At 51.6% G+C, this 26,463-nt stretch overlaps 1 protein-coding gene across 12 annotated transcripts; it reads left to right on the top strand.

Annotated features, from left to right (window-relative positions):
• Positions 1-26,463, top strand: SH3GLB2 (SH3 domain containing GRB2 like, endophilin B2). Of its 12 annotated transcripts, none has more exons than XM_036856160.1 (14): positions 1-216; positions 4,462-4,603; positions 5,442-5,570; positions 19,110-19,243; positions 19,520-19,612; positions 21,189-21,200; positions 21,885-21,947; positions 23,037-23,186; positions 23,592-23,615; positions 24,158-24,238; positions 24,583-24,683; positions 24,949-24,963; positions 25,088-25,328; positions 25,666-26,463. In XM_036856160.1, the coding sequence occupies exons 1-14, from the start codon at positions 154-156 to the stop codon at positions 25,771-25,773; spliced, it is 1,356 nt and encodes a 451-aa protein (XP_036712055.1). In that variant the 5' UTR covers positions 1-153; the 3' UTR covers positions 25,774-26,463. The 12 variants fall into 12 exon arrangements, with proteins under 12 accessions (XP_036712055.1, XP_036712054.1, XP_036712056.1 ...); XM_036856159.1 differs by having other exon boundaries at positions 24,149-24,238; XM_036856161.1 differs by lacking the exon at positions 21,189-21,200 and having other exon boundaries at positions 24,149-24,238.

The following is a 26,463-nucleotide window of genomic DNA, read 5'->3' as shown; positions in this document are numbered from 1 at the left end:
GGCAAGCTCGACGGAGACGGCTGCCGCTGGGCCAGGCGGGCGCGCTAAGGGCCAGAGCACCGGCAGCAGGTGGGCGCGGTGCGGGCTGGCGGCGGCGGGCCGGGGGCTGCCGGGCGGCGCTCGGGCCGGACGCGGCCGGCCGTGCGGAGCGCCATGGACTTCAACATGAAGAAGCTGGCGTCGGACGCGGGCATCTTCTTCACCCGGGCAGTACAGGTGAGGCCGTGCACCCTGGGCCCTGCGCGGCCGGCGGGCACCCCTGCAGCAGAGCCCGGGGCCGCGGGAGAAGGCCCTCGCGGCCGCCGCTCCTTCCCCGCTGCGGAGTCGCCCTAGCCGCCCCTCTCCGCCCCTCCTCCTTCTGCGGTGCCCAGTAGAGAGAAAGAGCCCGGGGCGGCCGGCCACACTGGCCGCACCCTCAGCGTGGCCCAGGCCCGGGGAGTGAGCCGGGCCTGCCTCGGCCCTGCTGCCGCGGGGGAGGTGTCAGCCTCCACCATTTCGACCCGCCGGCCGGGTAGTCCCGCTGTCCTGGCGCCCGCCCCGCCTCCGTGGGGGGCTCTGCTGAGGAGGGCAGAGGGCCCCAGGCGGTTCCTGTCTCCTTGCCCTTGCCCAGCAGTGACTCTTCACTCCCGGCAGGCGTTTGGAGGCCTGAGTTCCAGGCCTAAGGACTCGGGCACCCGCCCTGACCCCTTCTCTGAGCCTCAATCTCCGCACCTGTGCAATGGACTGGTGGTACTGATTCCCTCAGGTCCCTTTTACACGCTTGGATAGTCAGTCCGGAAGCCAGGAGGGCTGGGGTTATTTCCTTTCTGCTCCGAGGAAGGCCTGTTTGTCTTATTTCCCCAGGCCCCGGAGGCTGGCTGGGTGCCCTCCCTGGGAAGCTGTACAGTGGGTGATGCTGGGATTAGAACAAGTCCTGTCCATTTGGGGACAAGGGAAAAAACAGAAGCAGCTGAGTGTAATGGTGAAGACCGGGAGTCAGCTGTGGGTGTGGATCCCCCCTCCTGTGACTTTGAAGATGGGGGCTTCACCTCTCTGGGCCACAGTGTTTCAGTCTGAAAAATGGCCTTAGCAATCCCTCCCTCCCAGCATGGATGTGAGTGTCCCGGGCACTCCACGTGAACGTGCTCACTAAAGGCAAGTCATTCTTGGTGTAACGTGCTTAGTATTGCAGCTGTGCAGCATGTGACATTAGGCAAGTCTCGGAGCCTCCGTGTTCCCTTCTGTCAATCGGGTCGCACCAGTCTGCCTCCAAGGGTGGCTGCAGCCTTGGGGCTTGGCCCGTCACAGCGCTCTGGGAACAGATTCTGCTGTCTGTCCTTGCCCTGGTTGTTGGTTCTCTGGAAGAGCCCAGCCCCAGACAGTCTCTTGGACGCCCACATGCCCATGTTTACTAGAAAGCACAGTGTCCCGTTGAGGACCTGTGCCCCAGAGAGGGTTTGCTGCTCCGTGTTCCAAGCCCTGCCGGGGACCCCAGCCCTAGTGGGGACGCTAGCAGCCTGGAGTTCATTGGCCAGCCCCTGTTCATCCAGAAGGTAGGGAATTCTCCCCAGTGTTGGTATGGCAACCACTTTATCTCCCACATCTGGGAAGAACCTGATCTTCCAGTTTCCTGCTACTTTGGGGCCCTAGCACCTGACCTGGCCAGGCCTGCAGAGCCTGGGGTACGGGGAAGCTTGGTCCCTGTGGCCTTTTTTCTCCTGGGGGGGGGCAGGCCCACTGGTTCGCCCATACTGGAGTGGGAGCCAGCGCCCAGGCCCCCGCCTCCAGAGTGGAGGAGGGAGCTGGGAGCTTTATAAATAGAGGCTTTCTCTGGCCCTGCACGCCCACCCCCTGCTGCTGCCATCTTGCAGGGAGCAGCCTCTGAAGCCTGGGCCCTTCCTCTTGGCAGGGATGGGGCAGGGTGGCAGCCAGAAGAGAGAAGGGCTTGAAATGTGACCTGGGCAGGAGAGCACACTCAGGGGACCCTCCTGAGGCCAGTCTGCCCTGGGGTAGGAGTCAGCCAGCAGGGACAGGGGGTGGTTTATTATTAATGTGTGGGCAGCTCCTCTGTGTAGGTGCCACCTACCTACACACGACATGCTGGGTAAGTGCTCAGCCCCTCCATGTGCCGAGGACACTTTTAGGAGCCTCACCTCATCCCCATCCGGTAGGGAACTGGACCTTAGCCCTGGGATGAGAATCCGGAGGGCAGATCCCTTTTGCATGGGAGATTCTAGGATGGCTTCTCAGTCCCCGAACTGTGCCTTGAAGGTCAGGAGGGGTTTGCCGAGTTGGTCCAGGTGATGGGAACAGCCCAGCTAAGGGCACCCAGACAGGAAAACCTAAGGCATGTTTGGGTAAGATGCCAGTGGGGGTGGGAGTGGGCAGTGGAAGTGCTAGTACTAATGCTGTTGGTAGTAATTGCAGTATTACTAATAGCATAGTAGGAGTAATGATAATAAAAGCCAGGGAGGCTGTGGCATCGTTCTCATCCGAGCCAGGCAGGCAGCGGTGAACGTGGGAGGGATGCCCAAGATGTTGGGACAGCCCGGTAGGACTTTGAACCTGGGTGGGTGTGTGGTGTGAGGGACGGGTGGCGAGGTGGCACGGCGGGGAGTGCTGCCATTAACCTTGGTAAGAAGGGGAGATGCTGAGGTGCACACTGAGGGTGACACAATCACCTGAATCAGACTGGCTGGTGCCATCAGGGTAAGGACGTCCCTAGGTGGCTCCTGAGAGCCGAGGAGGGACCTGAGGGAGACCTTTTATTAATGATGATGATGACGCCAGCTAACGTTTATCAGGCCTATACTGTGTGCTGACCATGAAACTAAGCACCTTCCAAATATTCTGTGAGATAGGTCCTGTTATCCCCATCCTCCGGGGGGAAACTGAGGACCAGAGAGGTGACTTTGCCTCTGACCCTCGATTCTCTCATCTGCAAAATGGGGTAATGCTAATCCCTGAAGGGTCTGGGTGAGGTGAGGCCTGTTCAGGGCCTGGCTCCGGGAGGCCCCAGCTTGGGGAATGTGAGGAAGAAGAGGAGTCGGGAGACCGGGAGGAGGCCAGGAGCAGCTGGTTCCCAGGTGAGGAGCCGCAGGCTCTAACCCTGGCCCACCCAGCTCTGCAGAGGGAAACCCAAGCCCCCATGCATAATTGACGGCTGCCGAGCTGGAGCAGCCGAACAGAGCAGCCTGACCACCGCTGGTGCCTCCTGCCCCTTGCAGCTGGGCCTGTCCTTGGCCTCTGGATGACTCACCGCTGCCTAGTCGTCTGGGAAGGGCCTCCAGACCCCCAGCCTATGTGACTCCAGCACAACCTGCCTCTTGCTCAGTCTCGCGGCATCTTCTGTGAAATGGGAAACTTGGCCGGCCTGAGGGCAGTGTCTGGTGTTGTCAGGGCTGATCTTACTCCCGCCCGTCTTCACCCCTTTGCTGTTTGCCTGTGACCTCCCCTTGGCTGGACAGGGCCTTTGAGATCAGAGAGGCCAGGACTTGGGCCGGTTTCTGGTTTTTCTTAGGTGGCCCCCATGGTTTCTGCCAGCTCTGAAGGGGGACCCTTGTGACATCCTGGTCCTTTCCTGGCCTTGGGGCGGGGCTGCCGAGCTTTCTGGGCCCTGGGCGTGCCCAGCAGCTGGCTCTGATGAGCTGGCGCTGCTCCCCATCTACCACTCCAGGCAACCGGAGGCCAGCCATGTGGCCATCCTCCCCCCCACATTCCCCTTCCCTCCCAGCCATCTCTCTGCGCATCAGCTCTTAACAGCATCAGCACTTACACTGAACACTGACTGCCTGCCAGATCCTAGCCTTTATGTCTTATCCACATCTTTTTTATTTCATTCTTACAACCTATGAGGGAGATGCTATTTACTTATTACTACCATTTTCAGCTTAGGAAACTGATGCTCAGAGAGGCAAAGCCACTTGCCCAAGGTCACACAGCTCATCAGACTGAGACTTGAATCAAGTCCCTCTGATTCTGGAACCTGGGTTCCTCTGACACCCTCCCTTGGTATCCCCTTCCCGTGGCTCCCAGCTGCCCCTGGAACATCCTGATAACCCCAGACCTTGCTCTGTGCCCCTTTTGTTCCCTGAGCACTTGTTACCAAGTGCTTTCCTTCAGAGTCAGGCTGGGAGGACCCTTAGTGATAGGCTCCCAAGGGTTCCTTACACCCTAAGTTGTATGTCTGATTTTGTACAAATGTGCTTTTCTGGGGAGAGGGAGTCTGTATCTTTCATTGGATTTCCAAAAGGAGCCATGATCCCCAAACTCTGGTCCAACCACCTCATTTCACAGAGGAACAAACTGAGGCCCAGGGCAGGGTTGCACCTTGATCAAGGTCACAGAGCAGGTCAGGGGCAGAGCAAGTTTCTTGACCTTGGGGCCTGAGTTCCAGCCAGGTGGGAGGGGTAGATGGGTGGGGCAGGGGTGGTCCTCCCGTCCCCCTTTCTTAGCCCTCCATCCCGGGTCCTCCCCCCACAGTTCACAGAGGAGAAATTCGGCCAGGCCGAGAAGACCGAGCTTGATGCCCAGTTTGAGAACCTTCTGGCCCGGGCAGACAGCACCAAGAACTGGACGGAGAAAATCCTGAGGCAGACAGAGGTGTTGCTGCAACCCAACCCCAGTGAGTGGACACGGGCTGGCCCCGGGCTCGGGGCGGGAAGCTGCGGGCAGGAGCCCCAGCTGCTGAGACTGTGCAGGTGGGCCTGGGCGGCAGGTGGGATTTGGGTTAGACTCTTGGGGCTTAAGGCTGCTGTTTTGGGGGGTCCCACTTAAAGAAAACAGCAGACTCAGCGTTGGGCTCCAGGATGTGCTCTCTGGGACAGTGGAAAGGCTAAGTTTCGCACAGAGGAGTTGAAGAAATGCCTGGAAACTAAAACACAGTTGGGAGAAGAGGCAGGAGAAACGGGAGCCAGGTCACTGGAGGGAGGGCAGCGAGGCTCAGGGAAGAAAGAGGACTTGCCGAGAGTCACACGCAGTGTGGTGCAGGCAGACGCAGGCGCAGGAGAACCTGTGGGAAGAGAGGGCTGGCCTGGGGTCGTGAGGCTTGTATGCCTGTATGTCTGCTGTTAGCTGAGTGAGTGTGCTGAGAGCTTTCTGGGGCCAAGCCAGGGCATTGCTCACGTGTGTGTTATGCCCTGTAAATCCATACTGTAATGAGGGAGAAGTTGGGGGGCGGGAAGGGGCGGCGGTTGCCTTCAGGCCCGCCACCCGCAGCTGTGTGACCTCGGGCAGGCATTTCACGTGTCTGAGCCATGGCTTCTTCCTCTCTAGAGTGAGGGCTTCGCGGGGTCGAGTGCCAGTCTCACACAGTTGAGAATCAGCAAGAGAGTATTCTGGAAGTCACCAGGCTGGGCGCCCCTGTGGGCAGGCCCTGGTCTGGGTCTGTTTCTGTCACCACGGCTTTCATCCTTGGGCTCCTACCTAAGAGCCCTGTGGCTTTGGCTGCTGTCTCCCCGCAGGTGCCCGAGTGGAGGAGTTCCTGTATGAGAAGCTGGACAGGAAGGTGCCCTCGAGGGTCACCAACGGGGAACTGCTGGCTCAGTACATGGCAGAGGCGGCCAGTGAGCTGGGGCCCACCACGCCCTACGGTGAGCCAGTCCCCACAGCCAGGGTCGGGGGTCACGGTCTCTGGCGCGAATCTCCTTCCCTCCCTTCTCTCCTTCCTTTCTCTGTTTTTTTAATTTGCACACATGATACCTGGATTCATTCTGCTTGTAAACACCTCAGTCAATGGAGATGAAAATAGAGTAAAAAATAGAAGCCTCCCGGGACTTCCCTGGTGGTCCAGTGGTTAAGACTCTGTGCTCCCAGTGCAGGGGGCACGGGTTTGATCCCTGGTCGGGGAACTAAGATCCTGCATGCCGCACAGTGCAGCCAAAAAACAAACAAAAAAAATACAAACCTCCCTTACCCAGTTTTGGTTTGTGTGCATTTTTTAATGGGATCACATTATGTGTACTTTTCTGCAACCTGATTTTTAAACTTGGCATTGCACTCCAGATAATCTGTTCACAGCACTTACAGAGTCATCTCAATCTTTATTTTTTATTTTTTAAGTTTTATTTAGGTACGATTTATACACTATAAAGTACACCTGTTTTAAGTGTGTAATTTGATGATTTTTAGTGAATTTACAGAATTGAACAAACATCCCCCAATCCAATTTATGTATTTTTTAAAAGTTTATTTAATTATTTTTTTAATTGAAGTACAGTTGATTTACAATATAGTGTTAGATTCAAGTGTACAGCACAGTGATTCAGTTATATACACGCACACACAACATATATATATTCCTTTTCAAATTCTTTTCACTTTCAGGTTATTACAAAATATTGAGTGTAGTTCCCAGTGCTATACAGTGGGTCTTGTTGGTTATCTATTTTATATACAGTAGTGTGTATATGTTACTCCCAACCTCCTAATTTATCCCTCCTCCCACCCCCCGCTTTCCCCTTTGATAACCATAAGTTTGTTTTCTGTGTCTGTCTGTTTCTGTCTTGTAAATTAGTTCATTTGTATCATTTTTTAAGATTCCACATATATGTGGTATCGTATGATATTTGTGTTTCAATGTCTGGCTTAACTTCACTTAGTATGATAATCTCTAGTTGTGTCCATGTTGCTGTAAATGGCATTATTTCATTCTTTTTTATGGCTGAGTAATATTCCATTGTATTTATATACCACATCTTCTTTATCCATTCACCTGTTGATCGACATTTAGGTTGCTTCAATGTCTTGGCTATTGTGAATAGTGCTGCAATGAACATTGGGGTGCATATAGCTTTTCCAATTATGGTTTTCTCTGGATATATGACCAGGAGTGAGATTGCAGGATCATATGGTAGCTCTGTTTTTACTTTTTAAAGGAACCTCCATACTGTTCTCCATTTTGGCTGCACCAGTTTACATTCCCACCAACCATGTAGGAGGGTTCCCTTTTCTCCACACCCTCTCCAACATTTATTATATGTAGACTTTTTGATGATGGTCATTCTGACTGGTGTGAGGAGATACCTCACTGTAGTTTTGATTTGCATTTCTGTAAAAATTAGCGATGTTGAGCATCTTTTCACATGCCTTTTGGCCATCTAAATGTCTTCTTTGGAGAAGTGTCTATTTAGATCTTCTGCCCATTTTTTGATTGGGTTGCTTGTTTTCTGATATTGAGCTGTATGAGCTGTTTGTATATTTTGGAGATTAATCCCTTGTCAGTTGCATTGTTTGCAAATATTTTCTTCCGTCTTGTAGGTTGTCTTTTCGTTTTGTTTCCTTTGGTTTGGTTTCCTTTGCTATGCAAAAACTTTTAAGTTTAATTCCCATTTGTTTATTTATTTATTTATTTTTTTAAAATTTTATAGCTACTTTTATTTTTATTTATTTATTTATTTTTGGCTGTGCTGGGTCTTCGGTTCGTGCGAGGGCTTTCTCTAGTTGCGGCAAGTGGGGGCCACTCTTCGTCGCGGTGCGGGGACCGCTCTTCATCGCGGTGCGCGGGCCTTTCACTATCGCGGCCCCTCCCGTTGCGGGGCACAGGCTCCAGACGCTCAGGCTCAGTAGTTGTGGCTCACAGGCCCAGCCGCTCCGTGGCATGTGGGATCTTCCCAGACCAGGGCTCGAACCCGTGTCCCCTGCATTAGCAGGCAGATTCTCAACCACTGCGCCACCAGGGAAGCCCCCCATTTGTTTATTTTTGTTCTTGTTTCCATTACACTAAGAGACGGATCCAAAAAGATACTGCTGCAATTTATGTCAAAGAGTGTCCTGCCTATGTTTTCCTCTAGGAGCTTTTGTTTGTTTGTTTGTTTTTTATATTTATTTTTGGCTGCGTTGGGTCTTCGTTGTTGTGCGTAGGCTTTCTCCAGTTGTGGTGAGCGGGGGCCACTCTTCCTTCCGGTGCACAGGCTTGTCATTGCAGTGGCTTCTCTTGTTGCGGAGCACGGGCTCTAGGCGCGCAGGCTTCAGTAGTTGTGGCACACAGGCTCAGTAGTTGTGGCTCGTGGGCTCTAGAGCGCAGGCTCAGTAGCTGTGGCACGTGGGCTTAGTTGCTCTGCGGCATGTGGGATCATCCCAGACCAGGGCTCGAACCCGTGTCTCCTGCATTGGCAGGCAGATTCTTAACCACCGTGCCACCAGGGAAGTCCCCCTCTAGGAGTTTTATAGTATCTCGTCTTACATTTAGGTCTTTAATCCATTTTGAGTTTATTTTTGTGCATGGTGTTAGAGAATTTCTAATTTCATTCTTTTAATTTAGCTGTCCAGTTTGCTCAGCACCACTTATGGAAGAGATTGTCTTTTCTCCATTGTATATTCTTGCCTCCATTGTCGTAGAGTAATTGACCGTAGGTGCATGGGTTTATTTCTAGGCTTTCTGTCCTGTTCCATTGATCTATATTTCTGTTTTTGTGCCAGTACCATACTGTTTTGATTACTGTAGCTTTGTAGTATAGTCTGGAGTCAGGGAACCTGATTCCTCCAGCTTTATTTTTCTTTCTCAAGACTGCTTTGGCTATTCAGGGTCTTTTGTGTTTCCATACAAATTTAAAAATTTTTTGTTCTAGTTCTGTGAAAAATGCCATTGGTAATTTAATAAGGATTGCACTGAATCTGTAGATTGCCTTGGATAGTATAGTCATTTTGAGAATACTGATTCTTCCAATCCAAGAACACAGTATATCTTTTCATCTGTTTGTGTCATCTTTGGGTTTTTTTTTTTGGCTGTGCTGCACGGCTTGTGGGATCTTAGTTCCTAACCACTGGACCACCAGGGAATTCCCTCATCTTCCGTTTCTTTCATCAGCATCTTATAATTTTCAGAGTACAGTTCTTTTGCTTCCTTAGGTAGTTTTTTTTTTTTTTTAATATATTTATTTATTTATCTTTTTTTTTTTTTTTGGCTGCATTGGTTCTTCGCTGTTGTGCACAGGCTTTCTCTAGTTGTGGCTGCTCTTCATTGTGATGGCTTCTCTTGTTGCAGAGCACGGGCTCCAGGTGCACAGGCTTCGTTAGTTGTGGCACTTGGGCTCAGTAGTTGTGGCTTGCGGGCTCCAGAGCACAGCCTCAGCAGTTATGGCGCACAGACTTAGTTGTTCTGCGACATGTGGGATCTTCCCGGACCAGAGCTCGAACCCATGTCCCCTGCATTAGCAGGCAGATTCCTAACCACTGTGCCACCAGGGAAGTCCTCCTTAGGTAGTTTTATTCCTAGGTATTTTTATTCTTTTTAATTTCTCTCTCTGGTCTTTCATTGTTAGTGTATAGAAATGCAACAGATTTCTGTGTATTAATTTTGTATCTTGCAACTTTATCAGATTCACTGATGAGCTCTAGTAGTTTTCTGGTGGCATCTTTAGAATTTTCTATGTACAGTATCATGTCATCTGCAAACAGTGAGAGTTTTACTTCTTCTTTTCCAATTTGGATTCCTTTTATTTCTTTTTCTTCTCTGATTGCTGTGGCTAGGACTTCCAAAACTATGTTAAATAAAAGCGGCACGAGTGGACATGTTTTGTTTTGTTCCTGATCTTAGAGGAAATGCTTTCAGTTTGTCACCATTGAGTATGATGTTAGCTGTGGGTTTGTCATATATGGCCTTTATTATGTTGAGGTAGGTTCCCTCTACCCCCACTTTCTGGAGTGTTTTATCATAAACGGATGTTGAATTTTATCAAAAGCTTTTTCTGCATCCATTGAGATGATCATATGGTTTTTATTCTTCAATTTGTTAATGTGGTATATCACACTGATTGTTTTGCGGACATTGAAAAATCCTTACAGGGACTTCCCTGGTGGTCCAGTGGGTAAGACTCCATGCTCCCAATGCAGGGTGCCCAGGTTCGATCCCTGGTCAAGATCCTGCATGCATGCTGCAACTAAGAGTCTGCATGCTGCAACTAAGAAGTCCGTACACCACAACTAAGGAGCCCACATGTCACACGTTGGTAATGGTGTATGATCCTTTTAATGTATTGTGGGATTCAATTTGCTAGTATTTTGTTGAGGATTTTTGCGTCTATGTTCTTCAGTGATATTGGCCTGTAATTTTCTTTTTTGTGTGGTGTCTGTCTGTATTTGGTATCAGGGTGATGGTGGTCTCGTAGAATGAGTTTGGTTCCTGCCTCTGCAATTTTTGGAATAGTTTCAGAAGGATAGTTGTTAACTCTTCTTTAAACATTTGATAGAATTTTCCTGTGAAGCCATCTGGTCCTGGACCTTTGTTTGTTGGAAGTTTTTAAATCAGAAATTCAACTTCAGTACTTGTAATTGGTCTGTTCATATTTCCTCTTCCTTCCTGGTTCAGTCTTGGGAGATTGTACCTTTTTAAGAATTTGTACATTTCTTCTAGGTTGTCCATTTTAGTAGCATATAGTTGCTTGTAGTAGTTTCTTACAGTCCTTTGTACTTCTGTGGTGTTGGTTGCAGCTTCTTCCTTTTCATTTCTAATATTACTGATTTGGGTCCTCTCCCTTTTTTTCTTGATGAGCCTGGCTAAAGATTTATCAATTTTGTTTATCTTTTCAAAGAACTAGCTTTTAGTTTCATTGATCTTTTCTGTTGTTTTCTTAGTCTCTAATTTATTTATTTATGCTCTGTTCTTTATGATTTCTTTCCTACTAACTTTAGGTTTGTTTGTTCTTCATTTTCTAGTTGCTTTAAGTGTAAGGTTTGGTTGTTTATTTGAGATTTTTCTTGCTTCCTGAGGTAAGCTTGTATCACTATAAACTTCCCTCTTAGAACTGCTTTTGCTGTGTCCCATAGGTTTTGGCATAGTGTTTTCATTTTCATTTCCCTCTAGGTATTTTTTAATTTCATCTTTGATTTCTTTTTTTATTAATTAATTAATTTATTTATTTATTTGTCTGCGCTAGGTCCTAGTTGCGGCATGCGGGATCTTTTAGTTGCAACATGTGGGCTCCTTTAGTTGCAGCATGCCGGATCTAGTTCCCTGACCAGGTATTGAACCTGGGCCCCCTGCATTGGGAGTGCAGAGTCTTAATCACTGGACCACCAGGGAAGTCCCTCATCTTTGATTTCTTTGGTGAGCCATTGGTTGTTTAGTAGCACATTGTTTACCCTCCACGTGTTTGTGTTTTTTGCAGTTTTTTTCTTGGACTTGATTGCTAATCTCATAGCATTGTGGTCAAAAAAGATACTTGATATGATTTCAGTTTTCTTAAATTTACCAAAACTTGCTTTGTGGTCCAGCATGTGATCTATCCTGGAGAATGTTCCATGTACACTTGAAAAGAATGTGTATTCTGCTGCTTTTGGATGGAAAGCTCTATAAATAACAGTTAAGTCCATCTGGTGTAATGTGTCATTTGAGGCCTGTGTTTCCTTATTGATTTTCTGTCTGGATGAACTGTTCATTGATGTAAGTGGGGTGTTAAAGTAGACCCATACTATTGTTTACTGTCTATTTCTCTTTTTACATCTGTTAACATTTGCCTTATATATGGAGGTGCTCCTGTGTTGGGGGTGCATATATATTTATAATTGCTATGTCTTCTTCTTGGATTGATCCCTTGATCATATGTAGTGTCCTTCTTTGTCTCTTGTAACAGTCTTTATTTTAAAGGCTGTTTTGTCTGGGACTTCCCTGGCTGTCCAGTGGTTAAGACTGTGTGCTTCCAATGCAGGGGGCGCAGGTTCAATCCCTGGTCGGGGAACTAAGATCGCACATGCTGCACGGCACAACCGAAAAAAAAAAAAAAAGCAATGAAATGGGTCTCTTGTAGACAACATATATATGGGTCTTGTTTTTGTATCCATTCAGCCAATCTGTGTCTTTTGGTTGGAGCATTTAATCTGTTTACATTTAAGGTAATCATCGATGTGTATGTTCTTATTGCCATTTTTTTATACACTTATTTATTTATTTTAATTTATTTATTTATTTATTGGCTGTGTTGGGTCTTTGTTGCAGTGTGCGGGCTTTCTCTAGTTGCGGTGAGAGGCAGCTACTCTTTGTTGCGGTGCGCAGGCTTCTCGTTGCAGTGGCTTCTCTTGTGGAGCACGGGCTCTAGGCATGCGGGCTTCAGTCGTTGTGGCTCTCAGGCTCAGTAGTTGTGGCTCACAGGCTCTAGAGCACAGGCTCAGTAGTTGTGGTGCACGGGCTTAGTTGCTCCGTGGCATGTGGGATCTTCCCAGACCAGGGCTCAAACCCATGTCCCCTGCATTGGCAGGCGGATTCTTAACCACTGTGCCACCAGGGAAGTCCCTTATTGCCATTTTGTTAATTATTTTGGATTTGTTTTTGTAGGTCTTTTTTCTTCCTTTCCTCTTTTCTTTCCTCTTTTCTTGTGATTTGATGACTATTTTTTAAGGGTTTAGGATAGATGGATTAAACGTTTTTAAAAATATTTATTTATTTATTTGGTTGCGTCAGGTCTTAGTTGCAGCACGAAGGATCTTTCAGTGTGGCACGCGGGCTCTTCGTTGCGGCACGTGGGCTTCTCTCTAGTTGTGGCGCGCGGGCTCCAGAGTGCGTGGGCTCTGTAGTTTGTGGCACGCGGGCTCTGTCCTTGAGGTGCGTGAGCTCAGTAGTTGTGGCGTGCAGGCTTAGTTGCCCCACGGCATGTGGGATCTTAGTTCCCCGACCAGGGATTGATTGAACCTGTGTCCCCTGCATTGGAAGGTGGATTCTTTACCACTGGACCACTGGGGAAGTCGCTGATGGCTATCTTTAGTGTTGTGTTTGGAATCCTTTTTTTCATGTGTGTATCTTATAAATTTTTCATTTGCAGTTACCATGAAGTTTTGATGTAGCAGTCTATATCTACATGATTGTTTTAAGTTTCTGATCTCTTAATTTCAAATGCATTTCAGATATCCTGCACTTGTACTCTCCTTCTCTCACAGTTACTGGTTTTGATATCACGTTTGTGTGTGGATGATTTCCTACCTTTACTGTATGTTCACCTTTACTGGTGAGCTTTCCCATTTCATAATTTTCTTGTTTCTAGTTGTGGCCTTTTCTTTTTCGCTTAGGGAAGTTCCTTCAGCATTTATTGTAAAGCTGGTTTGGTGGTGCTGAATTCTTTTAGCTGTTGCTTGTCTGTAAAGCTTTTGATTTCTTCATCAAATCTGAACGAGAGCCTTACTGGGTAGAGTATTCTTGTTTGTAGGTTTTTCCCTTTCATCACTTTAAATATACTGTGCCACTCCCTTCTGGCCTGCAGAGTTTCTGCTGAAAAATCAGCTGATAGTCTTACGGGGATTCCCTTGTATGTTATTTGTTGCTTTTCCCTTGTTGCTTTTAATATTTCTCTTTGTCTTTATTTTTGTCAGTTTGACTACTATGTGTCTTGGCGTGTTTCTCCTTGGGTTTATCCTGTATGGGACTTTCTGCGCTTCCTGGACTTGGGTGTCTCCCCCAATCCAGTTTAAAGAACATTTCCATCACCTGCAAAAAAGTAACTTGTGTCTACTTATAGTCAGTCCCACTCCCACCGCCAGACAACTAATGTGGCTTTGTTATTTTTCATTGTTGTTTTTGTCGTTTTTTATAAATTTATTTATTTATTTGGCTGCATGCGGGATCTTTCATTGCGGCACACAGGCTTCTCTCTACTTGCGTGGCATACAGGCTCCAGAGCACGTGGGCTCAGTAGTTGCAGCATGTGAGCTCTCTAGTTGTGGCACGTGGGCTCTAGAGTGCACAGGCTCAGTGGTTGCGGCACATGGGCTTAGTTGCCCCATGGCATGTGGGATCTTAGTTCCCCAACCAGGGATCGAACCCAAGTCCCCTGCATTGGAAGGTGGATTCTTAACCACTGGACCACCAGGGAAATCCCAATGTGGTTTTGTCTCTACAAATTTGCCTTTTCTGAATATTTCATATAAATGGAATCAAGTGATATATTGTTTTTTGCACGTGGCTTCTTTGTCTTTGAGGTTCATCCATGTTATAATGTGTTTTAGGATTTTATTCCTTCTTACTGTTGAAGAGTGTTCCACTGTATGGGCTGATCGCATTTTCTTTGTCCACATACCATTTGAGAGACATTTGGGTTGTTTTGCTTTAAACAGTTGCATATGAACTTTTGTGAGGATATATGTCTTCACTTCTACTGGGTATATACCTAGGAGTGGAATTGCTGAGTCATATGGTAAATTTATGTTTAACATTTTTTTTAATTTAATTTTATTTTTGGCTGTGCTGTGTGGCTTTCAGGATCTTAGTTCCGCAACCAGGGATTGAACCCTGGCCCTCGGCAGTGAAAGTGCAGAGTCCTAACCACTGGACCACCAGGGAATTCCCTGTGTTTAACCTTTTAAGAAATTGCCATACTGTTTTCCAAAGTGGCTGTGTGATTTTACATCCCACCAGCAGGGTGGTGTTTAATTTCCTGATATTTATGGATTTTCCAAGTTTCCTTCTGTTGTTGATTTCTAATTTAATGTCGCTGTGGTCAGAAAACATACTTTTCATGATTTTAATACTTTTAAATGTATTAAGACTTGTTCATGGCCTATAGTGTATGGTCTCTACTGGAGGATGTTTCATGCTCCCTTAGAAACTGTACTTTATGTTGTAGGGTAGTGTTGTCAGGCCATCTTGGTTGATAGTGTTGTTTATCCTCTGTATCCTTGTTGACTTTGTCTTATTGTCCCATCCTTTATTGAGAGTATTAAAGTCTCCAGTTATTTCTGTTGAACTGTCTATTTCTGTCTTTATTCTGTCAGTGTTTGCTTCATGTATTTTGGAGCTGTGTTGTTAGGTCTGTATGTTTATAATTGTATATCTCCCTGCTGAACTGACCCTTCTATCATTGTAAAATACTACTCTTTGTCTCTAGTTAACATTTTTTGGTCTTAAAGTCTGCTTATCTGATAGTAGTATGGCCACTCCTGTTCTCTTATGGTCACTCCTATTCTCATATTGTTATATGCAAACAGGGGCATGTATCTTTTTCTGTCCTTTTATTTTCACCATACCTTAAGTGTCTTTAAATCTAAGGTATGTCTCTTATAGAGAGCATATATTTGAATCTTTTTAAAAAAATCCAATCTGACAGTCTTTGCCTTTCGATTGGAGTGTTTAATCCATTTACATTTAATCTAATTGTTGATGTGGTCAGATTGCCATTTCGTTATTGTCTCCCTGTATCTCAGGTGTTTTTTGTTTGATCCTCTGTTACTGCCTTCTTTTGAGTTAAATAGATATTTTCTAGTGTAATATTCTAATTTCTTTGTTGCTTTTTTTTTTTTTTTTTACTTTAAAAATCTTTCTTAGTGTTTTTTTTTTTTTTTAATATTTATTTATATTTATTTTGGCTGTGCCAGGTCTTAGTTGCAGCATTCAGGATCTTCATTGCGGCATGTAGGATCTTTAGTTGCGGTATGTGGGTTTCTTAGTTGCTACATGCATGTGGGATCTAGTTCCCCAACCGAGGATCAAACCCATATGTCCCCTGCATTGGGAGCGTGGAGTCTTACCCACTGGACCACCAGGGAAGTCCCTCTTAGTGGTTTTACAATTTAAATTACAATATGCATTTTAACTTAACACAATCTACTTTGGAGTAATACTAACTGAATTCCAGTAAAATATAGAAACTTTGCTCCAGTATAACTCCCTTCTCGTCCTCTTCCTTTGTGCTATTATTGTCATACATATTATATCTCAACAACAGTTTTATAATTATTTTATGTAGTTGTCTTTTAAATCAATTAAGAAAAGAGAAAAGGGGGCTTCCCTGGTGGCACAGTGGTTGAGAGTCTGCCTGCCAATGCAGGGGACACGGGTTCGAGCCCTGGTCTGGGAGGATCCCACATGCCGCGGAGCGGCTGGGCCCGTGAGCCACAACTGCTGAGCCTGCGCGTCTGGAGCCTGTGCTGCGCAACAAGAGAGGCTGCGATGGTGAGAGGCCCGCACATCGCAATGAAGAGTGGCCCCCGCTCGCCACAACTAGAGAAAGCCCTCGCACAGAAACGAAGACCCAACACAGCCAAAAATAAATAATAAATAAATTAAAAAAAAAAAAAAGAGAAAAAAATTTATATTCTCTTTTATATGTGCCTATATAATTACCTTTACTGGTGCTCTGTATTTCCTTATGTAGATTCAGGTTACCATCTAGTGTCATTTCACTTGAACCTGAAGTATTTCTTCTATGGCAGGTCTGCCAGCAATGAATTCTTTTAGCCTTTGTTTATCTGGGAATGTCTTTATTTTGTGTTCACTTTTGGAAGACAGTTTTGCTGTATATAAAATTCTTGGATGAGAGTTTTTTCCTTTCATCACTTTGAATATATCCTCTCACTATCTGGCCTCCCTTGTTACTGATAAGAAGCCAGTTCAAATCTGCTGTTGAACCCTTCTAGTGATTTTTACTTATCAGTTATTATACTTTTCAACTCTAGAATTTTCATTTCTTTTTTATAATTTTAATCTCTTAATTGACATTCCTTACTTGAGACGTCATTGTCATCATACTTTCCTTAAATCTTTAAACATCGTTTCTATTAGGTTTTTATTTTTTAATTAAAGTATAGTTGATTTATGTGTTAGTTTCTGGTGTACAGCATAGTGATTCAGTATTTTTGCAGATTATATTCCATTATAGGTTATTACAAGATAATGGCTATAATTCCCTGTGCTATACAGTATATCCTTTTTTTTTTAAATTTATTTTTGGCTGTGTTGGGTCTTCATTGCTGTGCACGGGCTTTCTCTAGTTGCAGCGAGTGGGGGCTACTCTTCGTTGCGGTGTGTGGGCTTCTTATTGCAGTGGCTTCTCTTTGTTGCAGAGCACTGGCTCTAGGTGTGCGGGCTTCAGTAGTTGTGGCATGTGGGCTTCAGTAGTTGTGGCTCGCAGGCTCTAGAGCGCAGGCTCAGTAGTTGTAGCGCACGGGCTTAGTTGTTCTGTGGCATGTGGGATCTTCCCAGACCAGGGTTCGAACCTGTGTCCCCTGCGTTGGCAGGTGGATTCTTTTTTTTTTTTTTTTAATAAATTTATTCATTTCTTTATTTTTGGCTGTGTTGGGTCTTCGTTGCTGCACGCAGGCTTTCCCTAGTTGCGGAGAGAGGGGCTACTCTTTGTTGCAGTGCACCGGCTTCTTATCGAGGTTGCTTCTCTTGTTGCGGAGCACGGGTTCTAGGCACGTGGGCTTCAGTAGTTGTGGCACGTGGGCTCAGTAGTTGTGGCTTGCGGGCTCTAGAGCGCAGGCTCAGTAGTTGTGGCACATGGGCCTAGTTGCTCCACAGCAGGTGGGATCTTTCCGGACCAGGGATTGAACCTGTGTCCCCTGAATTGTCAGGAGGATTCTTAACCACTGCGCCACCAGGGAAGTCCCTATATCCTTGTTGCTTATCTGTTACATATATAGTAGTTTAATCCCATAACCCTAATTTGTCCCTCCCCACCGTCAGAGTTTTGTTTTGTTTTTGTTTTTTTACTTATTTGTAATAGCTGCTTAGAAGTCTTTGTCTGCTAGGTCTAATATCTGGGCCTCCTTGGAGATAGTGTCTGTTGATTGCTTTTCTTTCCCTGTGTACTGTCCGTACTTTCCTATTTCTTTGCATGTCTTATAATTTTTGTTGAGTTATTACTGCTGTTTGTTTGTTTCTTTAGAGACTTGCCTGAGCTAATTGTTTAGAGTCTGTGTTCTCTGCAGTATGCAGCTACTGATGTCTCTACTTGTTTTTCTTTTTAAATTATCCTTTTTATTTTTAAGCCTAGCTTCCTAGGGGTTTCTTCCAGGTCAGCATATGTTAGTGGTCAGCCAATGATTAATCAGAGGTTGTGCTTAAACATCTTGCACCATTAAGGCTTTACTGATGAATTTATGAGTGGGCTGGGGAACACACTCAAAGTTCAAGCAGTTTACATGTCTGCCCAGCTTTTAGTTTGTGAATGTGCAAAGCCTCCCGCTAGCCAAGAATGAGTTGATAGCTGGGGTTCTCTCCCATCTCTCCCAAGTGTGCTATACACATGCATAGCCTTCCAGACCACCAGAGATATCTGGATTTTATCAAGGCCCACTATGACTATCTCATTCCCCAGATCTCCTGTTAAATTTCTGGCAGGTCTGTTGCTTGTTCCAGCCAGTATTCCAGCTTCATGTTAGCTGTGATGTTGGCCTTTCCTGATTATTTGCCATTGAGATCACTATTGTTTGTGACCCTGTCCCGTGGGTTTTTCTGTGTTCCAGCCCAAATCAAGTCAGCCCCCTCAGGACTTGCCCCACCCTGCTAGAGCTACAGCACCACAGAGCTTGAGGAGATGGGAGTACCCCCAGGCTAAAAAGCCACAGACTCCATTGTTTTTACCAAGGTCCAAAAGTTCTGGAATAAATGCTTCTCAATTTGTTATTTGCCTTAGGTTAATTTCCAGAGTACAGAAATCATTGTTTTTGAGAACTGTGTCCAGTTGTGTTTTTTTTAAAAGGATATTCTTTTTTTTGGGGGGGGCTGCACTGCACAGCATACAGGATCTAGTTCCCCGACCAGGGATTGAACCTGGGCCCCCTGCAGTTGAAGTGTGGAGTCTTAACCACTGGATCACCAGGGAAGTCCCTGTGTCCAGTTTTATTATTGCTTTTTGGGGAGAGGATTTGCTGAGCTCCTTCCTCTGTCATTCTGAAAGTCCCCCCCCACCACACATCTTTTTTTTTTTTTTTTTTTTTAGTTATTTATGGCTGCGTTGGGTCTTCGTTTCTGTGCGAGGGCTTTCTCCAGTTGCGGCAAGCGGGGGCCACTCTTCATCGCGGTGCGCAGGCCTCTCACTATCGCGGCCTCTCTCGTTGCGGAGCACAGGCTCCAGACGCGCAGGCTCAGTAGTTGTGGCTCACGGGCCTAGTTGCTCCGCGGCATGTGGGATCTTCCCGGACCAGGGCTCGAACCCGTGTCCCCTGCATTGGCAGGCAGATTCTCAACCACTGCGCCACCAGGGAAGCCCCCACACATCTTTTTAATGGCTGTGTAGCGTTCCGTTCTTCGGGCATCCCGCTATTTATTTGTCGATAGGTATATGGATATGTAGATTTTCCACATTTTCCCAGGCCAGCCATTCTGCTCTTGCCTCTCAGAACATCCCTCTCTGAGCTCTCCCCTACTTCCTGGGTGTCAGAGCGGCCTGAACCAACCCTCTTCCTCACCCCTCCACTTTGTTTCTCAGGGAAGACACTGATCAAGGTGGCAGAAGCAGAAAAGCGCCTGGGAGCCGCAGAGAGGGATTTTATCCACACTGCCTCCATCAACTTCCTTACACCCCTGCGCACCTTCCTGGAAGGGGACTGGAAGACGATCTCGGTGAGGGGCCTGGGGCCACTTGCTTCCTGGTAGCAGTGGCAGCCCTGTCCTCATAGCTGCTGAGCCCAGGCTCTTCTCCCGTGCTGGGACCCAGCACTCCTGGGACCTCCCCAGACATGGCTCCTGTGGACTGAGTGGCCTGGAGTGGATGACTCCCCCCGTCCAGGCCTCAGTTTCCCCGTCTTGACTAGATGGTCCTGGGGGCTGGTCCTGCCAGGGCCGGGGGTCTCCCAGGGCTGCCCCAGGTCTCACTGTTCCCTGTTCCCACCCCCTCAGAAGGAGAGGCGGCTCCTGCATAACCGGCGTCTGGACCTGGATGCCTGCAAAGCGCGGCTGAAGAAGGCCAAGGCCGCAGAAGCCAAAGCCACGGTAGGTGTCCTGCTGGCCTCCTGCCCCCCCGGCCCTGGTTGGCGCCAAGGAGGGGGTGAAGGGGCCTGGTGTTCGGCATGACTTCGCTCCCCTGTCCCTGCCTGGAGAGGCCTGGCTGGGGGCTACTGCTCCACTGACCACTTCAGGTCACGCCTCTCTGCCCACCTGCAACGGACCCCTGGCGGCCCAGAGCCCTGGGACCCAGGGCAGACGTTGATGGGGTGGGCGGGCCAGCAGTGCCCCGACCTGGGCTCAGGGCGGCCCGCAGCCTCCCCAGACAGACAGCCAGCTGGCTTCTTGCACGCCCCTGCCCTGCCCTCCCTGGGTGCTCGGCTCTGTTCCCGGCTCTGCCCGGACGTGGCTCCCCCTACTAACTCCCCCACCTGCTGCTGCAGCGCTGGTCCCAGGGTGCCCTGCGCTCAGGCTCCCCTGTGGTGGTGTGGAGGGCCCCGGAGCTGGACTGCCTACCTGCCCAGGGGCATGTCTGAGGGGCCCTTTGGGAGCCCCACGGCGCTGGATAGGACCTGGGCTGTCTTGGCTCCCCCTTCACTCTCGGCTCACGGGGGCCTGTCCAGCCAGGCCGATGGGACACAGTGCGGGACACTTTGACCAGGGCTAGGCCAGGGTTGGGAGAGCTGGGCCTGAGGGTGGCCAGGCTGCTTGGGGTGCAGGGACCGAAAGGCCACCTCACGCCCTGGGGAGGGAATCCCAAGGTCAGGTCCAGGGCACGCGGTGTAATCCCCCAGCCCGGGCTCCCCACTCCCCTGAGAGTTCCAGCCTCCAACCCTCCTTGCGTTCCCCTCCCTCAGTGTGGCCACCTGGGGCCGCGGAGCCTGGGCAATGCGTCTGGCGAGAGCCGTGAGCAAGGTCCCGGCTCATCCAATTGTGTGGGGTCCAGACTGGAGGCAGGGGCTCAGCCACTGGAGTCTTGTTGGCTTGGGCAGGATGACCTATGACTGTCTAAGTCACCTGGACAGGACAGTCTCCCCGCCATGCAGGGGTGGACCACCTCTCGAGTAACTTGGCCAGGACAAGCTCTTCCTACATCAGCCAGGCGGGGGAGCCCTTCCTTAGTTACTGGGACAGCACGACCTCCCCTCCAGTTGGTTGGCCCAGAGTCTTTGGCTTGGGCAGGACACCCCGTCCCGAGCTGGGCCCTGGCAGCCCAGATACAGCATCCCAGAGGACTCCAGCCTAGCAGTGCACCCCGTCCTTCCTATGCCTCTCAACACACACACACACACACACACACACACACACACACACACACACCAGGACTCCTTACACACACACACACACACACACACACACACACACACCAGGACTCCTTCCACACACACACACACACACACACACACACACCAGGACTCCTTACACACACACACACACACCAGGACTCCTTCCACACACACACACACACACACACACACACACACACACACCAGGACTCCTTCCAGAGGGCAGGGTTGTGTGTCCCTCCCGCCGGGACCCCGGGGGCCTGCTCCCGCCTGCGCTGTGGACTCACTAACTCTTTGTTTTTGTTCCTTTCCGTTCTGCTTTGGGTAACTTGGCTCAGTGTGAGGGAGATGTGAGTATACCTGTCCCACGTGCTGTGCTGCTTCTGGTTTGCCCATCTCGGCCTTGGGCCCACAGTGCCGGGTCGGCCGGGGACGTCCTCAGGGCGTTTTGCAAGCAGCTGGTCTCCCCACCGGAGGCTCTACCATGTGTAGCCTCTGCTTCGGGGGGACGCCAGGCATTGGAGCCTGTGAGTCAGCTTTTTGCAAATGTTGAAAGCCTGTCACTGTGTCTATCCATGCATCCATCTGTCCATCCTTGTTGTGGGGAGGGGCCTGGTCCTTGCTGCAGGAGCGAGAGACGTGGTGTGCGGAGGTTCTGGACGGAGAGAGCTGGGCAGGGCGGGCTTTGTTTGGAGGACGGTGGGTCTAGCTGGGGCATCTGAGTGAGGCCGGGGCCCCGGGAGGAGGGGCCGTGGCCGCCGGGCCAGGGGCTGGACCCGTCTGTGGCTTGCCCCAGGTAAGGGCCCTGACGGCAGGCGTGTCCACCCACTTAATCTTGGTCTGGACTCGCCTCGGCCCGCCTCCTCTGCAGGTGGTTGGCTTGGGGAGAAGCGGGGGGCTCTGTGTTGTATTTGTCTGTACCCTCCTGTCCGTGGGGTCGGGGGCTCTTGGCATCTCCCATGGGAGAGTCTAGGGCGGCCTCCCGGCCCGGCCCCGCGTGACCCCCTCCCCCCGTGAACTCTGTTCCCCGCCAGACGGTGCCTGACTTTCAGGAGACCAGACCTCGTAATTACATTCTCTCGGCCAGCGCCTCCGCGGTAAGCGCCCCCGCCCCGCCCCGCCCCCATCCCCTCCCACACTCGGGCCTGATGTGCAGCGAACTGGAGCCAGAGGGGGAGGCAGGGGCCGCGCCCCTGGTCAGGCAAGTCCTGTCCACCCGCCTCTGCCCTGTGCCCTGTGCCCGTGTTGCCGGCCTTGCTTCTCCCTGCCCAGCGCTGAAGGTGAGCCTGGCCCGCTGCGCGGCACAGCCCGGTGCACTTGGGGCGGCAGCGGCCCCACCTCCAGGGCACCTGAGAGTCTGCCCAGCCCCGACCCCCCCAAAGCAGGCACCGCCCCCTCCCACACTCACCGTCCTGGAGCGCCCAGCCGTGCAGCCTGGAGGAGAGGGAGGAGGTCTGGGCCTGGCCTGCCACGGGGTCACGGGGGACAGGGACGGCGCTGTCCACCCAGCTGCCTCCGTAGCACATCCGCTAGGTGTCCTGGAAGTGCTTGCGACTGAACGGGAGGGTGGGAGGGCACAGCGGGGTGGGGGAAGGAGCCGCCTGGCCCTGAGGCCCAGAGGTGGAGAACAGAGTGTGTCCTGAGCTGGCAGGGGCTGGGACTCTGGAGGTGGGATGGGCGGGGCTGGATCAGGAAGACGTTGAATGTCTTGGTGTCTTTTCTTCCTACAGCTCTGTTGAGATTTGTGGTATTTACTGTTTAGTTTGGGAAATAGGCAGATCACACCTATCCCATCATGCCTGTCGAAACCACCGCTGTGCCTTTCTCTGCCTCTCTCTCTCTGTCCCTCCTCCCCCCCCACCCCCCACGGGTGACAACCTTCTGCAAAGACCCTCTGGCTCTTCTCCATCTGTCATAAGCATGTTGCCGTGTGCAGTCATTTGTCCTCGGGGGCGTGAACCACAGTGTAGTCCACCGGTCCCCTGTGGCTGGGTCTCCGACGTGTGTCCACGTGGAGGTTGCTTCCCGTGTTGCAATTTGCTAAACGGCACTGAGGTGGGACACCTCTGTCCAAGGGCTGGCCTTGTTTTGCTTTCCGCATTTCAGGTCACATCTTAGGGTAGCAGCGGGCAGGAGAAATGGGTCTCCTAAGCCGTGGTGGGGGGAGGGGGGTCTTTCTTCTTTAGACTCTGGATGACACTTCCCGCCCCCCTTCCTGGGCCGAGTGGAAAGAGGACTATCCAGGAGGGTGGAGACGGCCCTGTTTTTTCCTTGTGCCTTTGAACCCCAGTGTGACTCGGGCACGAGGCTGCCTTTCTCTGCCGAAGGACAGAAAGGTTCAGTGACTGGTCCAGGGTCACACAGTCCTGCCTCCCAGCCCACCAGCCTTAGCCAAGTGTCAGGGTGGGGTGCGGGACGCTCGGTCTCCCTCGAGACCCCAGTCAGAGCCTGGGGGCTGGCACTATAGGAGAGACCCAAGTAGGACTCCCCAGCTGGCTGTCCCCCTCCCCGCATGTGGCATGTGGGACTGGATGGATTATGATGTCGGAGCCCCCCCTTCACACCAGGCCTCACCCCAGCCTCAGCTCCTCGTTGGGCTGTGGGGAGGGAGTCGGGGAGAGGTTGGGGTCTCAGGGAGCTGGGGCAGGGCCTGGGCTCTGGGGTCCAGCCGTCCTCCCCTCCCCTGCTGACCGGTGCCCCCCTCCCTCCCCCGCTGACCGGTCCTGTTGTGGTCTCCGCAGCTCTGGAATGATGAGGCGGACAAGGTAAGTCGGGGCTCAGGGAAGAGGCTGCAGGGGGTGGGCAGTGGGAGTCCAGGCTCACCTGCTGCCGTCGGGGGCAGGTCTGTTTCTAGTTCTGGGCTCTGCCCTCACTCGCTGGGGCCACGGTAGGGGTTGTCACTTCCTCTCTGCCCTGTTGCACAGAGTGGGCCCTCCGGAGGCGACTGTTGGTTGGATTTGTCCCTGATGGGTGGTGGCGTCAGATGGGCAAATGAATGAGTATGAAAGGCCAAGGCAGGGCTCCCGAGGCTCTGTCTGCTTGTCCAGGAACTGGCCTCAGGGAGGGGGTGGGGTCCAGGCGGGGCTGTCGCTCCTCCAGGGGTCAGGGCTTCAGGCCTGAAGTCAGGGGTGGGAAGTGCACTCCTGCCACCGATGTCTGCATCCCCGGGGGGAGTGACAGCTGCCACAGAAGGGAAGAGGAGGCCGCTCCTGGGCGGCTTCAGAGGCGCGGGAGAAGGCTGGTGGGAGGGAAGCTGGGGGCGGTTCTTGTTCTCGCGCTCATGCCCTGCCCTTCCCAGGCTGAGCAGGAGCTCCGAGTGGCCCAGACAGAGTTTGACCGGCAGGCAGAAGTGACCCGGCTCCTGCTGGAGGGAATCAGTAGCACTCACGTGAGTCCTGCCCCCCGTTTCCTCCTTCTGTCGTCCACCGTCTTCTCGCTGCCCCTCGCCCCTTGTGTCCCCGTGAAACTAGGCCATATTAATAGGCAGCGAGTGAACCTGGATCTCGAAGGCAGGTGGGGAAGGGGGAGCTTGAGCCCGCAGTCTGTAAGGATGGGATTTAGCCTCGGCAGAGCAGGTCCCAAAGGGTGGGTACCTCCCTCCAACCCCAGGGAGCAAGTGGCCTGGGCAGAAGACATCGGAATGCTGGGCCAGGGTCTGCAGAGGACAGGATGGGGAATGGGATGTTTTGGCCCCTCGCATCCCCCCGTCAGCCATGGGCATCTTCCCCGCAGGTGAACCACCTTCGCTGCCTCCATGAGTTCGTTGAGTCTCAGACCACTTACTATGCCCAGTGCTACCGCCACATGCTGGACCTACAGAAGCAGCTGGGCAGGTGCCCACCGGGGTCCCCTGGCTCCCAGCCCCGACCGCCCCAAACTCGGAAAGCCCCGTGACACCCAGGGCGGGGGTGGAGGGCTGCCGACTGCGGGGGGACATCACACCGCTCTCTGGGCCCGGGCACCCTATCACAATGGCAGTGAGGTGGCTGGCCTTGGGGACCTCTGGTGCGGTTTCTCGAGACTGTGGGGGGTGGGGGGTGGTAGGGACGGCGGGAGCATCTCACGTTCCCCGTTTCCCTCTTCCCTTCATGCCGCCAGCTCCCAGGGAGCCATGTAAGTAGCGACATCTCCTCGCCTCCGCGGCCATGGACCCAGCTGGCGTTTGGCGGGGCACACGGGACTCCCGGGGGTGTGTGGCTCCCGGCTGCTGAGGTGTGCCCCCCTCTCTCCTCTCCAGATTTCCGGGCACCTTCGTGGGCACCACAGAGCCCGCTTCCCCACCCCTCAGCAGCACCTCACCCACCACTGCCGCGGCCACTATGCCTGTGGGGCCCTCTGTGGCCGGCCTGGCCCCTCCGGGGGAGGCTGCTCTCTGCCTGGAGGAGGTGGCGCCTCCCGCCAGCGGGACCCGGAAGGCCCGGGTCCTCTACGACTACGAGGCGGCCGACAGCAGCGAGCTGGCCCTGCTGGCTGACGAGGTGGGCCTGGGTGCCATGAGGACGGGGGAGGGGCCGGCTCACGCGCGCCGGGAAACTGGAGCTGGGAGCGTGGGGCCTGCAGACCCTGCACCGCGGGCTTCCAGCCTCTGAGTGGCCCTGGGGGCAGAGCTGGGACCAGTCGGGTAGGCGGAGACGGCGCCAGCTCTGAGGAAGCAGCCTCTCTGATCTGTCTCTGTAGAGCAGCTGAGGAGGTGAGCGCCCGCCTCAGGAGGTGTAGTTTCCCGGGTTTCGGGAGACCGCAAGTCTGTCCCCTCTTAGGGCTGGGCCAGTTCTGCCTGGCCGGGGCGTGACCCTCCTTCTCCGCCCTCCTCTTCAGCTCATCACTGTCTACAGCCTGCCTGGCATGGACCCTGACTGGCTCATTGGCGAGAGAGGCAACAAGAAGGGCAAGGTCCCTGTCACCTACTTGGAACTGCTTAGCTAAGCAGGCCCCCTCCCAGGCCCCTGCCCATTCTGGCCTGGGCAGGAGAGGATGGGTGCAGCCCTGCCACTTGTCTTGTCTGTTGGTGACCCAGCTGCTCAGGGTGGGGAAACTAACCCCATCCCATCCCGCCCCCGGTCCTCCAGCTGCGAGGGGCCCCAGAGGCTGAACGCTCCCGGCCCCTCCCCCAGCCCTGCTTCTGACCTGGTTCTGGAGATCCCACCCGCACCCCCCCTACCCACCGCCGCCTGCATCCCTGAGCGCCCCGGCCCTCCCGGCTCCTGCTAAGGAGGGTGGGCCTGGCTGCAGCAGCTGCACTCGGCGCCTAGGCCCGTGGGGGTCAGAGCAGATGGCCTGAGGAAGCCCTGGGGCGCACCCTGGGCGAGGGAGCTCCTGCCTTTTAGTTGCCAAAAGCAGCAAAGGGGGAAAGGCAGGCAGGTCTGTGGCAGGCCTGGGCACTGGTCGTCGTCCCCTCTGGATGAGCTGGAGCAGAGGGGAGCCTGGCAGGAGAGGCGGGCCTGGGCCGTGGAGCGGCATCTCCCCGGTGCTGCCCTTCGCCTCCCATACAGCCCAAGCCAAGTACGGTGGCTGCAGCCTGCACCTCTCCACACTCACTTTTTAACTGATCTTCTTACTCTGCCCGTGTGCTTGCTCTCTAGCCAGTGACAAATAATAAACCATCCTTCGTGTGCA

This window comes from Balaenoptera musculus, chromosome 6, assembly GCF_009873245.2.
Source record: "Balaenoptera musculus isolate JJ_BM4_2016_0621 chromosome 6, mBalMus1.pri.v3, whole genome shotgun sequence".
NCBI lineage: Eukaryota > Metazoa > Chordata > Mammalia > Artiodactyla > Balaenopteridae > Balaenoptera > Balaenoptera musculus.
Note: the sequence above shows the minus strand (reverse complement) of the source record. Positions and strands in the feature narration are given on the sequence as shown.

What these genes read in the sequence shown, in the direction of transcription:
- SH3GLB2 (XM_036856159.1), top strand. Translation starts at nt 154, where the DNA reads ATGGACTTCAACATGAAGAAGCTGGCGTCGGACGCGGGCATCTTCTTC. An exon ending in TCTTCACCCGGGCAGTACAG is followed by an intron (nt 217 to 4,461) that starts GTGAGGCCGTGC and finishes CTCCCCCCACAG; the next exon opens with TTCACAGAGGAGAAATTCGG. An exon ending in CTCTGCCGAAGGACAGAAAG is followed by an intron (nt 23,187 to 23,591) that starts GTTCAGTGACTG and finishes TGGTCTCCGCAG; the next exon opens with CTCTGGAATGATGAGGCGGA.